At 34.7% G+C, this 17819-nt stretch overlaps 1 protein-coding gene across 1 annotated transcript; it reads left to right on the top strand.

Annotated features, from left to right (window-relative positions):
- Positions 1-3388: 3388 nt before the first annotated feature.
- Positions 3389-3732, top strand: LOC112056692 (uncharacterized). The gene is given in 2 exon segments (XM_052889235.1): positions 3389-3468; positions 3470-3732. Coding segments are annotated over 2 exon segments (300 nt in total). The 3' UTR covers positions 3690-3732.
- The last annotated feature ends 14087 nt before the right edge of the window (positions 3733-17819 follow it).

Below are 17819 nucleotides of genomic sequence, written 5' to 3'. Positions count from 1 at the left end.
TTTTTTAGTTATGACTGGCTAGGTCTCTGATTTTGTTCAAATTATCAAGTTACTCTTAATAGGTAACGTGTATACAAAATTTCAGCACAATCGAATTCTCAATCGTAATCGAAGCTCAATCGAAGATATCTACTTCAAAATTGAATTCAAAGAATCCACCGTAACATACATACAAACATACATTGCAAGTTAATTATAAGCTTTTAATTAGACGAAGTCGCGTTCAAATACTGTATTCTAATTTATTGATGTGCCAATATAACTCCCACTGGAAAAGCAGAAGGCACGTGGCATGCCAGGCACTCGAGTTAGTCGAGCACGTTGTTGTACTGTGAGGGTTGCCAGCATTTTATCAGAAAAAACATTTTTCAGACTTAAGTTGAAAAAAATATAGTACATCTTAATGAAAATATATTATTTTTATGGAATAAGTAAAAGATAGAGAAAGAATATTTGTTGCCTATTTTTTTTTAAAAAACTGTATTTATTAGCAATTAGAATCTCTTGCATTTTTAAGATTTTTTGTTTAAAATAAGAGTGACGCATGGTTTTTCACATTAAATTTTAAAATTAATGAAAATCGACATTAAGATACGCTACAATATTGCTTCTTTCGAAAATTAATGTAAAAATATAGTAGGTATTTTTGCGTACTGTATATATTACGCATACTTAAAATATAGTACAACCAGCGGACGCCCGTGACTTCGTCCGCGTGGAATTTAGTTTTTCACAAATCCCTTGGGAACCATGGATTTTCCGGGATAAAACCCGTATGTGTTAACCCAGACTATAATCTATCTCTACTTCAAATTTCAGGTGATTCGGTTCAGTAGCCGAGGCGTGAAACCTTCAGGTTTTCGCAAATCTCGGGAATCCATGGATTTTTTCGGCATAAAAGTAGCCTATGTGTCAATCCAGAGTAAAATCCATTTCCATTCTCAGCCAAAATCGTTTTAGTAGTAGCGGCGTTAAAGAGTAATAAACATCCATACAAACTTTTTTATAATATTAGTAGGAATATATCCTTTTCTTTTGTATACAAATGCGAAAGGAATGCATCACAAAATCTCAAAATCCACTAGGATAGGATAGTAGGATAGGTAGTAAGTCGTCGTTCGTCGTTATCAACCCATATACGGCTCACTGCTGAGCTCGAGTCTCCTCTCAGAATGAGAGGGGTTAGGCAAATAGTCCACCACGCTGGCCCAATGCGGATTGGCAGACTTCACATACGCAGAGAATTAAGAAATTCTCTGGTATGCAGGTTTCCTCACGATGTTTTCCTTCACCGATTGAGACACGTGATATTTATTTCCATAAAATGCACACAACTGAAAAGTTGGAAGTGCATGCCCCGGACTGGATTCGAACCCACACCCTCCGAAATCGGAGGCAGAGGTCATATCCACTGGGCTACCACGGCTCTTAGGTAGTAAGTACTATATTATAACTAGTACGGTTGACAACCCTAACTGTGTACCAACTTACAGGAAATTTACAGCTTTTGTTTGAACCAACCCCTGTGTGGGCGGAGTAAAGGTTATTTTTGTTTTTCAACCCTATAGACACGTGGTGTTATGAATTTAGCAATTCGAAAGTTTATTTAATAAATATATCTTAATTTATATGCGAAATGTCACTCATCACGAAATTTCAAAAACCACATAATGTACAAAGATGAAATTTGGCAGGGAGATAGTTTACAGTTAGTAGTAGACGTCCACTAAGAACGGATTTTGCAAGCCGGATTAAGGAGGTTTAAAGGTGGACGAAGTCGCGGGCATCCGCTAGATAAAGACGTAAAGTTTGTCGTTTTGTAAGGGGTTATCTCTAGATGTATAGTACCGAATTTGAAAATACTTTTATACTAGAGAGTCACGTTATTTGTGAGTGTCAAAGGTTGTATTTTAACCTCGTAATCTAACGGAACTATGCAGATGAAACCACGTCGGGTATTATTATAAAGAGGATAGATTTGAATTGTTGTATGCAACAAATAAATTCAAAAATTAGTTTTTTTAATTATACGTGGTATAATTGTTAGCCAGCCTAAATACATTAGGAGCAATAAAATTCAAAAATCATTTTCTATGATTAAAGTTCAGAGCAACTTTAATCAGATTTAGATGAGGCACAGATAGGCTATAACCTAAAAAAGTAGACTATCTACTTTATCCCTATACTAATATAAGGTGGGTTTTACGCAGGTGAAACAGCGGGGTAAAATTAATTTATTCGTAGAAAGGGAAACACATATCACATGCGTATCTTAAGCCTCCATTCGCACGAGAGTTTTTTAACGGAGGTTAAAAAAGCGTTCAAATATAGTTTGAATTTAAATGAAGGTCTATTTCCAACGCCCCAAAATTGAAAATGCAACACTGCTCAAAAAAAAAAACGTTGTGATTTAAAAACGCTGTCGTGTGAATGTATACTTGAGAATGATATTAAATACTGTTAGATGTGTTACTAGCGCATGAAAAATGAGGCGCTCAAAAGAGGAAAATTTATAGTCAATGTTAGTTGTGGTGAACAACGAACGTTATTTAAACAAATAATACCTAAATATCATTTACAATATCGAGCTGTGTGTTCAGGAAGTGTAAAAACTATATATACTTAAATATATAATGGAATTTAAGACAAAATTGTGCATGTGTGCGCCCAATGTTGTAGCCTATTATTCGGATCACATTTAGCGGTGATTTTGTAGGGACGTAACCAATCTATACTATAAAATTATCATTGATTTATTGTATTTTAGAGTTTTTAGAGTTTTTATAACGGACGTTCCGTTATAAACTCTCGTGCGAATGAGGGCTTAAGCTTTATCATATTTTTTAAATCTGGAAAACCGCAAAAGAATCTGCAGGGATTTTTGTTATGAATAAAAAAAAAGCTTTTTCCTCCTAATTTCTTGTTTCTGATTAATAAACTAGCGGACTCGGATTTTTCTCGATTTGTTTTTAGGTAGATCTTTGTATAGAAAAAGCCCCTCACTAAATCGCTTGGCAGTACGTCAATGTTGGTAGGGTGGTAACTAACCTCGACCGAAGCTGACAAGCAAACCTCTTCTTTGGTTTTCTGGTCGGAAAGACAGGAATTTGTTAGAAAAAGAGAATGAAATATATTACAGTGAAGTGCATAGTGAATGTTCTACAATGCAATTTGTTGTTCTCGGCTAGCTCAATAGTAATTGCCAATTACAGGCTAACGAGATTACATACGTCAGTATGTAACACCGCACGAGACCTTGGCAATCACGTTTTGTTCTAGCTCCACTGTCCATGTGACACGCTCGCCTATTACCTACTGTGCAGTAATCTACTATTGCGTTGTATTTTTCATGGCAGTTAACCCTTGAAGTCTACATTCGACGTTCAAAATGACAGGTCGTGGAAAAGGCGGAAAAGGCTTGGGGAAAGGAGGCGCGAAACGCCACAGGAAAGTCCTGCGAGATAACATTCAAGCCTGCCATTCGTAGATTGGCCAGGAGAGGAGGAGTAAAAAGGATCTCTAGTCTGATTTACGAAGAAACCCGTGGTGTTTTGAAGATATTTTTGGAAAATGTAATCCGAGACGCGGTTACTTACACAGAGCACGCTAGAAGGAAAACCGTGACAGCTATGGATGTTGTCTATGCCCTGAAGCGTCAAGGCCGCACTCTTTATGGATTCGGAGGATGATGACTCCATACGAAAAAAAAAAACAAAAAAAAATTGGAGAAAATTGAAAAAACAAAAAATTATTAGAAATTTATTGTATAGTAATTACAATATAATGGAAGCTCGCTATAGTTAATTAATTAAACGTTACCAATTAATAAAAAGATAAATAAAAGTTACCAATTATTTATTATCAAAATATGTACTTACTCGACAAGGCCCTATTCAGGGCCGCAAAACAAAATAAAAAAAAATATAGAAAGCAATGAAGAAATCTAAACTAATATTATAAAGAAACCCATGTACGGCTCACTGTTAAGCACGAGTCTCCTCTCAGAATGAGAGTTAGGCCTTAGTTTGCACCACGCTGACCAAATGCTGGGCAGATTGCTTGATTATGGATTCACACACGGAGAGAATTAAGAATTCTCAGATATGCAGATTTGCAGGTTTCACGATGTTTTTCCTTCACCGATTGAGACACGTGATTTTTAATTTCTGAAAAGCACATAACTGAAAAGTTGGAGGTGCATGCCCCGGTGCATTCGAACCTAATCCTCCGGAACCGGAGGCAGAGGTCATATCCACTGGGCTATCGGCTCTAAATTGGCACTTAAAGTACAATAACTTGATAGAGACATGAAAGTCTAGTGGATATGACCTCTGCCTCTGATTAGAACACAACATTATACTCATACAAAGATTTTATAATAGATAGATGTCACTAACGCGACAAAATAGAGACGAACAAAAGCAGCTAATTGTCTTAATTTTATAGAGCCGCATAGTAAACAACGAAAGTTATTTAAATAAATAATAACTAAATATCGTATTGTAGGAAATAGTAGTCTGAGACGGATATGGCGCGACTTTTTTCCGTAAAGAGTAGGGAGTTAGAGAGGGGTAGCAATTGGGTGGGAACGACTGGCGATGTAAAGCACTCGCCATACGGTCGGCTTCAGTATTCGCACACATTTCTTGTTGTGTAATTCTTTATGGGTTGTTATAGGATAGCAGGGGAGAGTGATTTGAGTGGAAAAGGGGAGTGTTAGTTAACTATCAAGGACGTCCTTAACCCTACATGCAACGGTCACAAGTGCGTGACTCCACTCAAAGTCATTCTCTGCCATTCTAGGGTCTTGTTTTGGTTACAGTTTGATTTGTTAATTAAGTTGTCCTGGCAAATATTGTGAATAACCTTTGTTCGACATTGGTATTCTTATTTTTGTAATCCACTTCTGAGTCTGTTAAAAGTATACAACATTGAGTAATGTGTTCAGGAACTGTAAAAACTGTTTTTACATAAATATATAATAGAATTAAACACAAAATTGCCCATGGACTAGCTAAATTCGGATCATTTTTTGGGGTGATTTTGTAGGTACGTAATATATCTATAGTATAAAATATCGTTGACAACATACGCTATTCATGTTACTTTTTAATTAAATCTGAGTTAATTCTCTCTATGACTCCATAGAAGCCTTGTGCTAATGCTAAATAATTCATTTACGTCATACATGACCTAGGCCAATAGAATAAGGGTTATATAATTGCACTAGAACTCTGTTTATGCATAAATACATTATCTATTTATATTGCTTGAAATCTCATTGTTGTGAATGTTGTGTAGTTTTTCGAATTCAGACTTTTTGGTTCTGGATGAAATATATGTACATGCATCTTTCTCATCACAAGTTTTTTGTGTCATCTTCGATTGCATCATCACTTACCATCAGATGAGATTGTAGTCAAGGGTTAACTTGTTAGTAAAGAATAATAAAAAAAGATAAGGTGAACCCTAAGAAACAGGCAAAAGCAAAAAAAAGCGAGTGCCAAAATTTTAACAAGTAATTTAACTGATTAGGCAAATATACATTTTTTTGAAAATTGGCCTCAATTGTCTAAATTTATGGCCAATTTTCAGCTCCGAATCATTCGTATCGTTTGGGTCCGAGTTTGAATGTAGACTGGGTTTCTCCTTTATGACTCATATCACCCCCTTCAGTACATTTAAAATCGTATCAAAATCCACCTTCTATATTATAATATCACACCATGTTATCGCACTGATTGGTTGATAACATTCCCACCTTATCGTCATGTATCGCTCCGTGACATAACATATCGAATTACAATCATATTATCACGTACTTATGTAATATAGTATGTTCTCTAACGATATGGACGTTCTATAAATCCATATTACGTGATATATAAGGATGATTGATTTATATATATACTACTACTACTTTGGGGTATTCCGTGACGTATTTATACGGAAGTTATCAATTTGATCTTCCTATCAAGCTTTATGACACAGCCTTTTTAAAGCCACAGTATGCAAGTGAATGAATATAATGAACTAACTGAAAATGGCTATGTGGTTAGTCTGTACGACGTAGAAGTAGGTGCGAGAGGATTACCAGCAAACTCTCTCTATAACATGCTTAAAGACCTAGGCCTCTCTAGAACTGCAGCAAGTTATATATTAGAACGGGTATCTAAAGCTGCTCTAGTAGGATCTTACCAAATTTGGCTAGGCAGGCAGAACAACACGAGCGGAGAAGGGGAGTGTCAGTTAACTGTCAAGGATGTCCTTAGCCCTACACCATTGGTTACAAGTCCGGGAATGTGCTCGGGTTTTTCTCTCTGCCACACTATGACCCGGCACCCGTACGGTGAATCCATGGAATGCTAAGATATTTCGCTTCGCATAACTTGATATATTTTTGTGCACGTGTAAAATTATATCATAATAATTTTGTTACACCAAAATACTTGGACCTTGCTCATCAGATTACCATGTGGAATATTAAGTCAACTGTTACTGCTTCTATAGTCGTTTCAGTCATTGGTCTTACTATTATAGTAAAAATTCTTAGCAGAAATTCTTCGACCAACGCTGTTGTATCAAAGGAGGCAAGTAATCTTTAGGACGGTGTGTACTGTGAGAAGGAGTGATAGTGTCTGCTTAATTTGTGATTTTGCAATTTTACTCCATAGTAAATAATTTTAAAAAAATCATGTAATTTGACATTATATTTTTTTGTAATCCATTCTACTTATAAAGTGTTATCATTTGATACCCATATTGAGAGAATTGGGGAAAAATATGTAATCCGCCATTTCGTAGAGGCGGCCATCTTGAATTTTCAATTACGCTAAATATATTAAATTATATCGTCATCAGATCAATCTGTCACCAATTACTAATTACCCAACAGCAAACAGAACTACTAAAAAAACTATAAAATAAAACTGCCGTTCAAAAATACATTTTATGTGCAGTAATCTTTTAATGCATAAATTATTATTTTTACTAATAGTAAATACTCATAAAAACGTAATAACTATAGGTAGGCCATATAGTTCGAAGAGCCGATGGACGTTGGGGTCTCAAGGTGCTGGAATGGCGACCCCGCACGGGAAATCGCGGTGTTGGTCGACCACCAGGTGGAAGGTTGTGTTTGGAAGTCCATGCAAGAGGCCTATGTGGTATAGGCTGATAATGATGAAATAAAAATAACACACAAAACTGAAAATTACTATTTGTGTGCGTGTGTAAAATAACATATATGTATTTAATTACAGGCTTTCGTCAACATTGCCTAACTGTGTGTTTTGAAATGCTATATCGTAACTAGTCCACATTACTCCCAAGGTCAAGCAATAGTCAATCACGCGTTGGAAAAACGACAAAATATTATATTTCATAATAACGTCTACATATCCGTAAAAAACTAAATTAATGTTTTTTTTGTATGCAAATGAAGAGTTACCATGTTATTAGACTTTCACAGGATAGTTTTTTTTTGTTTCAAGCTATGTACGTATTTTAGTCACTAGTTTCTTATTGTTGGTTTTGGTGGCTTGCTATAAAGTAGGTACAACCATGCCTTATGATTTTTTTTATTCATTACAAGTTAGCCCTTGACAACAATCTCACCTGATGGTAAGTGATGATATGATATCTAAGATGGAAGCGGACTAACTTGTTAGGAGGAGGATGAAAATCCACACCCCTTGCGGTTTCTACACGACATCGTACCGGAACGCTAAATCGGTAAATCGGTTGTCGGTAGAGTGATAGCCACGGCTGAAGCCTCCCACCAGCCAGACCTGGACCAATTAAGAAAATCTCAATCTGCCCAGCCGGGGATCGAACCCAGCACCTCCGTCATGTAAATCCACCGCGCATACTACTGTGCCACGGAGGCCGTCAAAAACAATGATGAGGATCCGCTAAAAAATGTATATACAGTTTCACCTTGAAGGTGTTTTAAATCGTGTTAAAGTTGAAGGTGTTTTAGAAGGTGGCATGAAACATAGAAGAGAAGAACAAACGTTAGGTGGTAAGGTTATTACTATTCAAGAATAATTATAATGAGGTGGAAACATGAAAATTGTGGAATTCTTTTAAACAATCTTCAAACTCTACACATTTTAAACTCATTTCGAACTCGATTTAGTAAAATAGTTATAAACAAGTTATAACAAGATGTAAAATTTGTAGAACCTTTAGACGCCGGCTCTTTTTCTTTAACTTACCTTCCTAATCGATGATAGAGTTTTTTTTTTATTCTTCACAAATTAGTCCTTGAGTACAATCTCAACTGATAAGTGATGATGCAATCTAAGATGGAAGCGGATTAACTTGTTAGGAGGAGGATGAAAATCCACACCCCTTTCGGTTTCTACACGACATCGTACTGGAACGCTAAATCACTTGGCGGTCTTTGCCGTCTTTAAGTCAAATTTAACATTTTAAACATAGTGCTGTAAAAAAAATGGATTTTGATTATAGAATCATTTGTCTTTATAAACTTTGTTTTTTTGAAAACTATACTACCAAAAATAAAAGTTGTATTTTGGAGGTGATATTAATTTTTTTTTTGAATTTTCATATAATATTTTGTGACTTAAAAGGACTGTCCTAGAAAGGTAATAAAGTGTGCAAGCCCTACTCAAACGTGACCGTAGCATGCGTTTGACTGGCCCAATTAACCGTAAAGATAGCTCACGTGCGGCCATTTTTCCTATTCCTGGAAACTGTCATGTTAAGCAATGCTGAATTGAAAAAAATATTTTCTTTTTGTTTACGCAATTACTTGTTTATTTATACGTGCTTAGTGCAATGACCCGACGAACGTGATTTGTACATCTGTGTATATAATATACTAGGCGACACCCTGCGGTTTCACCCACGTAGTTCTCGCTCCAGTGAATATACAGGGATTAAATATATGCCACTCACAAATAACGTGACTTTCAAGTGGCAAAATAATTTTTCAAATCGGTTTAATATATCCAGAGGTTATTCCCTACAATACAATAAACTTTACCTCTTTGTAATGTTAGGTAAAAAATATAGATAACTTTAATTTTAAGTTTTCGACTATTATTACCACCATTAGATTAAATTAAATTATGACATAATCCTGACTTTTCAAAAGTGCTTGTAAACTAAGCCTAATTTAAATAAATGAATTTTGAATTTTTGATATCATCCACCGCGTATCTATTTATTCGAGGTATAACTAATTTTTATATAGTTTTGGTATATAGTTTGTTAAGATTTTAAACAAAGTCCAGTCCAAAGTCCAGTCTTAAATAAATCTATCTGATTCGCATTAAAATCACTAAGCAAGCGGATTTTAATGCGAATCAGATAGATAGCTTCGGAGATTTGTGCGAACAAACAGACAGAAAATAATTTAAAATCCGTTTTTTTTTGTGTTCTACTCTTCTTTTATCTCTCCAATAAAATTTTTGATATTTGAAAATGTATATCTAACAAAATGTTAGATATACATTATCAAATTCATCATAATTATTGTCAGCTTATTTTAATAGCTTACTACCTGTAGGAAGTTAAAATAAACTGTTAAATATTACGAGGAATTTGATATAATTATGTTTTAAACCTTGACAAATTAAATATCTAGAAGTCCCTCCTTCCAGAAGAGCGAATATAGACCCACGCTATTTCTCCAATGTGGCTTTCGAAATACAAACACTTTGTTTCTACTACATTTATGATTTATAAAAAAGTATAATATAATTTTATTCGTTTTATTTTAGCTACATAAAATCTTTTTAAGAAACATTATTAAATATTTCCTCATTAAGGTATGAATTATAGTAATAATGATTATTCGTAAAAACATAATTTCCATACAAATCCGACTTAACTCAAAGTCAAGGTCGCCCCAACATGGGCGTTACGTAACTACGTCGGAACAGAAACGTGACTCAAAACGTGAGAGACAACTGGCTTTAAGCGATAGGGTGAGCATTAATCAAGGGAACTGCGAGATATTCCACCCTTGTCAAAGTCAATGTTAAATTCAAATTTTGTTTATTTAGAACGATCGTTTCATTTTAAATTGTTAATACATTTGCCTGTATTTTAAAGTTTAATTTTAATTATACTAATAAGACATGAATTTTTAAATCCAACTTCAATGGAAAACCCATTTCTTAAGTAGTGCTTAGGTGTTTTTTTTGCAACAAAGCTTACATTGCAAATTTTAACTTTTGTGAAAGGACTCGATTGGAAAACTATCGCCGCGAAAATAAAAATTAAAAATGTATATTTCTGCTGGCAATTAGCAGTGTTTATTTCATAAAGCTTAGCTGTGACGCCTTCTATACATTGGCATTGGCACTTCCACCGGCAATAACGTCCTTTACAACGGAACACAGTTTTTTGGTAGCAAAAATTTGCATGACGGTAATATCTGGCTAGTCCAGATAGATTACCGTCAGTCAGTTCAGTTACAACACACAAATTATCACTATTACTTGCTTTAAACCTCTTAGCATAAAAAATATATTATATTAAATGGGGGCATAATGGTATTAAGCTGTCAGAAAATTTGCCCTCAGCAGCACAGTATTCAAATTGATTATAATATCAGTAGACATACCACATTAAAAAAAGACATGTCCGTGAAAAACTAATTTCATATCCACACGACATTGAGTTATGTAAGATTTTGCTATTTTTTTATACCCAACATCCAAATTATAATGAAACGTGTTTCGATATGGGCCAATTTAACAATTCAGCCTGTTTCATATGGAAATTGTACCCAAAACTAACTTTAACATAAATTGAAGGTAAGCATATCGGCTAGATATCGTAGAAATCTGCAACCAGACGTGGTTGATGTCCATTGGATAAGTATGAAGTGGTTTTGTCCTTTATTACGCACTGCAAATTCTTATACGCACTGCAAAGGTATGGAATGGGGATGATGACTAGGTTTGAATATATTGATTTTTATGAGATATTCGGGTAAATGAGGTCAATTTTAAAGAAAGAAGAAAGAAAGAAAATTATTTTTTATTGGACACACACACACACATAAAAAACAAAAGACAACAAATACTTAAAAAAAAGAAAGAAATTTTAAAAATATAGTAAACTAATAATTTAAAAATATTAAACTAATAATTAAATAAATCCAAAAAAAAAAATTATATGTGTGGTACCAAAATGGTCACCACTCAGCATGTGCTACGCTAGTGATGGATGCACCAGCGCAGCGCTGGTCTTTCATGGAGCCATGTGGTGACGCGGGCGGAAATAACAAGAAGAAGTGTTACTAAATAATAATTAATATTAAGAACATAATTATTTTTAACTAATTTATAAGAAATTAAAAATCAATAAATAATAAATAAAATTAAATTTTAAATAATTTATAAGGAAAAGCAAAGACTGTCTGATGTCTGCAAAATAAATAAGTTTATAAAATTTCAGATACGAATATTTTAGCAATCCATGGATTTACCGTGCGGGTGCCGGGTCCATCGCGTAGCAGAGAGAAAATCTCCTAAATGACCAGGACTTGTGACTACTGGATGTAGGGTTAAGGAATTCCTAGACTCTCCTTCTCTGCTCGTGTTGTTCTCCCTGCCTAGCAAAATTTGGTAAGATCCTATTAGAGCAGCTTTGGATACCCGTTCTAATATAGAACTAGCTGCACTTTTGAGAGGCCAATGTCTTTAAGCAAGTTATCGAGTTTGCTGGTAATCCTCTCGCACCTACGTCTACGGCGTACAGATTTTACATATAGCCATTTTTAGCTAGTTCATTTGTTAGGTCATAATATTTATTCACTTTTATACTGTGGTCCTTCGGAATGTTAGTAGTGTGTTAGTTCGAATGGATAGTAAAATAGCCTACTGGTCATTATTTACATCTGATAATAATCGTCGCAAAAATCAAACATTATCGCTTACAAAAACGAAATACAGAATATCAAGCAGGCTAGATACTAATATTTATAAAAATAAGTAAAGATTTCCGGTGTTGTAGGAGGTAATCTCTGGATCTACTAAACCGATTTTAAAAATTCTTTTACCACTAGAAAGCTGCGTTATTTGTAAGTGTCGTATGCTATATTTTATCCCCATATTCCCATGTTAACTGGAACTGTGCGGGTGAAACCGCGGGCGTCCGTTAGCTATTAATAAATTCTCGATTATTTAGCCAAGTTGTTCTAAAATAAGCTGTAACGTTACGTAGAGCAGCTCGCTGGAGTCACGTTGTAGTTCCTTCTATCGTTGTTCAAATAAAGCTTCGGCCAAACTTTATTGTGAGGCTTTTACTTGGAAAACCCACAGCTTGGTCTATCCATAAGACTAGCGGACGAACGCGACTTCGTCCGCCCTTAAACCTGTTTAATCCGGCCCTGTCACAAAATCCGTTCTTAGCGGACCTCAACTATCTATAAACTACCTCCCTGCCAAATTTTATCTTTGTACGTCATGCGGTTTTTGAGATTTTGTGATGAATGACCTTTCGCATTTATATATTAAGATTTATATTATTTCCGTTGGTGTAATGGTAAATCTTGAAGTCTGAGGTTCAGACTGGACTAAAAAAACATCATTAACAACCCATAATATTCGGCTCACTGTTGAGAACGAGTCTCCACTCAGAATGAGAGGGGTTAGCCTTTAGTCCACAACGCTGACCAAAAGTGGATTGTTCCTCCATCGTTTACACGTGATATTTAATTTCTTAAGATGCCCCGGACCCGCACCCTCCAGAATCGGAGGCAGAGGTCGTATCCACTGGGCCACCCAAGATTTATTGGCTGGTGGGAGGCATCGGCCGTGGCTAGTCACCACCGTACCGACAAAGACGTACTGCCAAGCGATTAACGTTCCGGTACGATGCCGTGTAGAAACCGAAAGGAGTGTGGATTTCATCCTACTCCTAACATGTTAGCCCGCTTCCATCTTAGATTGCATTATCACTTACAAGCAGGTGAGATTGTAGTCAAGGGTTAACTTGTAGATAATAATAAAAAATAAAGGATTTATACTATAGTAATCCGATGGCTAACTGGACCAACGGGTCATGGACTGGTGATGATAAATAGTCAAGTTCATTCATACTAGCGTCTGGCAATAACAAAGAGATGCGCTTGCACGTGAAATGCAACGTGCATTTGTTGTTTGAGTGTGTGAGTGTAGTGCAAATACGTGTTATTGTATATTTAATGCTTTTACGTAATGATGTAAATTATGATTTGGCAAATGTTTGGCCAAATGCTTGCCAAACATATCAACGCACATACTATGTTGTTTTGTTCATAATTATCAACCCATATTCGGCTCACTGCTGATCGCTCCTCTCAGTATGAGAGGGGTTAGGCCAATGGTCCACCACGCTGGCCCAATGCGGATTGGCAGACTTCACATTCCTAGAGAATAGAGAAGATGACAGTTTTTTAAATTGTATATAAATTAAGAGTATGCTAATAGAAAAGCAATTTTGTAAAAGTAACAGGGTATCTGCGATCATTACTTTCGGAGCTACAGGGATTTAAAGGGTCAGATTTGCGGCGCTGCCGCGGATCTCTGAAAAACGCACCATACAAAATGGTACGGACCAATGACGTCGTAGGTACATAATGATCATTAGATTTGTATGGGTATTCAAACAAAACTAATATCTTTGTTATTTGTGCGTTTATGTTTATAGTTCATTTATTGAAATATGTCACATTTAATGTAAGAAAACTAATTACGATAAAAGATTTTTAATAGATTTTGAAATTTTATAATCTTATTAGCGGACGCCTGCGACTTCGTCTGCGTGGAATTTAGTTTTTCACAAATCCCTCGGGAACCATGGATTTTTCTGGGATATAAAGTAGCCTATGTGTTAATCCATGCTATAATATATCTCAATACCAAATTTCAGCTAATTCGGTTAAGTAGTCGAGGCGTGAAAGAGTAACAAACATTCATATCATTAAAATCATCAGTTTTCGCAAATCTCGGGAAACCATGGATTTTTTCGGGATAAAAAGTAGCCTATGTGTTAGTCCAGAGAAAAAATCCATTTCCATTCCAAATTTTAGTCAAATCGCTTCTGTAGTAGCGGCGTTAAAGAGTAACAAACATCCAAACATACGTCCAAACATCTATACAAACTTTTACGTTTATAGTAGGAAATATCCAGACAATCTTTGCTTTTTATGTATAAATTAGTTAACATTGACCTTATTTACCCGAATGTATCTTAAAAACCAATATATTCAAACCTAGTCATCATCCCCATTTACTTACATAATTGTATATACTAGCGATAACTAGGGGGTTCCAGCAAATATAGTTTTTTTAAAATAAATAATAAATAATAAATAATATAGGTAGGTAATTCTCACAAAATTGTATGTATGTACTGGAAATAAAAGGCTTTTTTTTTTATTTATTTATTTATTTATTTTATATACTACCGAGTGCCCACGACTTCGACCTATTACTACAATATAATAAGCAACTATTAATAGTCAGATTACATTATAGACAGGAAGCTATTATGCAAGCGAGCAGTGGTAGGTACGATAGCAACCTTGCACGCGGTCATACGTTTTTTACTGTTTTCCTCTTGCATTAGAACGAATTAAAACGATATAACTATTGTGTACTATAAGTTTTTATAGCTCTTTCGTTACGTTATATATATCTATTAATAGAAGTACGAGTACAAGACAATGTACAAAATAAGTACTTATAGCAAAAAGATAAATTAGACCAGCGATTCTCGAACTTTTTTGGTCTTGGAAGACCAAATACTTGACGGAACCCTACAATAAATACAATACAATTGTTTTTGTAAATGTATTCTACTAAAACAATACTTATTACATACCTACTTAGTAAGTTACTACATAACAAGTATAATAATAGAAGATATTAAAAAAGAAAAAAAAAACTAATGGAAGGTATGAAACTGTTTTTGATACATGATTCGACGCGTAATAGCGTTTGACCTGAGAGAGGTATTTTGTTTATTTTTTTTCTAAACCCTCGCGGAACCCTTTCAAGGGCTTTGCGGAACCCCAGGGTTCCGCGGAACACACTGTGAGTATGGCTGAATTAGACAATTAAAAAAATACCAATACAGACATTAATCAATGCCACAGTAGATATATTACAAGCAGTAGTTGGACTTCATACTAAAGGTCGAAACGCGAGCTATACCTACGCAGCTCGTACGTGGGGTGATCGTGGGGTGAAGACCGTTGCGACTGCCGCGGTGACGAACGCAGTGTATTGGATTTTTTAATTATGACGACTAGGAAAAAAGTTATTATTTTTATAAAGTTTGATCAATATTTTGTATTCTAAAGGCATAATTTAATAAATATATATATAAATAAATGCTTAAATGATAAAATTGTGTAAATAGGTAAATGACGTAAACGTTAATATAATATTATTAAATAATTATTTATTAACTTCTTCATTTAGGTTGTTTTCTTTGATTATTATGTAATACATAGATTTAAATCTTATGACATGTATGTTTTGTATACCTGTATTTTAAGGTAATAAAGAAGTTACGTAAAGAAGTTGTTTGAATTTATAAACATTATTGTGTTGCTCATACTTTAATGTATTTGAATAAAAAAAGTAAAGAGCCAGCTGATATCAATATAACTATCCAGATTTTTTTATTAAACTACTAGCGAACCCGGTCAATCTCAATTTGTTTTTTGTAGTTCCTTCCCTACATGCCAAGTCAGGGTAAATTTTTTATCGTCTATTCTATAGTGTGGGGGTATCGTTATCGGTATTTTTGTACATTACATAAGGTTAAAGTGCTAACATAATCTACGGAACCCTACACTGCGCGTGGCCCGACACGCACTTGACCGATTTTTTATTATTTGGTCACCTAGTGTGGTGGTAATAGATAGATGGCATCACCAAAATAAATATATGAAGGTCCTTCAAGATCATTGATTAGTATCAGCCTTATTTAAATCTACCAATCAAAAAACAACACGCATTTTATTGATCACTTCCTATTTTACTACAATTTACAAAGTATTTTATTTGTTTATTTAAAAAAAAGTATATTTACAATCACATAACTAAATGGAAACACAAAGTTGGCAAATGTAATTAAAATGCTGGAGGCAGGCAGCCCTATCACATGTTTACGGAGCGCGCGGCTGTAGGTATTTATATCAAAAATATGGCCGAGTTATTATACTGCTTGTAATATATCTACTGTGTCAATGCTCTCAGCCAGTTTATTTTTTTTTTAAACTTATTATTTTACAATTTTTAACTTAACAAAAATTACTTTAATAAGATCAAAATTAAGGAGTTTCTTTAATATCTATGGTGATTTCAATACAGATATATTACATGGTTATTTCTTTCGATGTAAATAAGTATAATGGTTGTAGTTTTTCCCCGGATAATTTCTGACAAAAAATAATTCAGTTGTCTGTAAAGTCGGTTTACTGACGATAGTTAAACGTGACAACGTCATAAGAAAATACTGATGGAATGATAGCATTTTTTTAAAAGAAAATGTTGGTCTTTCTAAAATACTGTTTAATAATCTTCATAGACCAGAATATACTTTATTTATTGTTAAAAAAGTTGGCAACCCTAGAGCGAGGGAATGACGCGTGACGTCATCTTTCTTCGAGTGCGCAGCCGGCTCCATCGAATTATAAGGTGTTGTCACGTAAAAAAATCTACTACAAGGTATTTAAAAATATAAACACACTAGAGGACACCTACGACTCTGTTCGCTTGAATTTCTGTTTCTAACAAATACAGACACCACAGGAACTATAAAATTAGCTTATTATACTCCGAAGTCTTATTTATCTTTATACCACAAAGGTTTTATATCAAAAATCATCTAAATCGGTTCAGTGCTATAGGCGTAACATATACATATAGACTTTTTTTTTTTTTTTTATTCTTTACAAGTTAGCCCTTGACTACAATCTCACCTGATGGTAAGTGATGATGCAGTCTAAGATGGAAGTGGGCTAACTTGTTAGGAGGAGGATGAAAATCCACACTCCTTTCGGTTTCTACACGACATCGTACCGGAACGCTAAATCGCTTGGCGGTACGTCTTTGTCGGTAGGGTGGTAACTAGCCACGGCCGAAGCCTCCCACCAGCCAGACTGACATACTCTTACTTTCGTATTATTACAAATTTTTGAATGACTAACGATAAACGAATTACAAATATTATAGACAGGAAGCTGTTCGTAAGTAAGTTAGGTGTATTATTATGCAGCAAAGCGACCTTGCTGGCGGTCATGTGAATTTTAAGTTTTCCTCTTAATAGTACACTTTGTTACTATTTAATTTAAATACATCATCATCATTATAGGTTATTTAACAACTCACTAAAAGTTTTAGACCTTCCTCGTAATAGACGAAGCGATACGAACCCACCATGCTGCTCTAATGCGAGTTGGCGGGCTAGGGATCATTATCACGTATTGACGATGATGACCAGGACCAGTGGCTTAACGTCTTGTCCGAAGAAGGTCTAAACCACCAATTTCCCAACTCCTCTTTTTATTGAAAAACAAATGTAAAATTGAATTGAATTGAAAATTTGAATTTCTTCAATATTTCACATCCTGGCCCTGGAGTCGAACCTCGTATTCAACAATCACATAGCCACAGTCACTGAACAACCAATGAGCCAAAAGTGAGAATTAATTAAAAATAAGTAATAATAATTAAATTATTATGTAATTTGTTTTACTACCTGATAGTGATATTTTTTAGTTTTCAATTCAAATTTCTATAGTAGTAAATTGTAAATTACAGATCTTGATACATTCGCTA

Source organism: Bicyclus anynana, chromosome 25, assembly GCF_947172395.1.
Source record: "Bicyclus anynana chromosome 25, ilBicAnyn1.1, whole genome shotgun sequence".
In the NCBI taxonomy this organism is placed as follows: Eukaryota; Metazoa; Arthropoda; class Insecta; order Lepidoptera; family Nymphalidae; genus Bicyclus; species Bicyclus anynana.
Note: the sequence above shows the minus strand (reverse complement) of the source record. Positions and strands in the feature narration are given on the sequence as shown.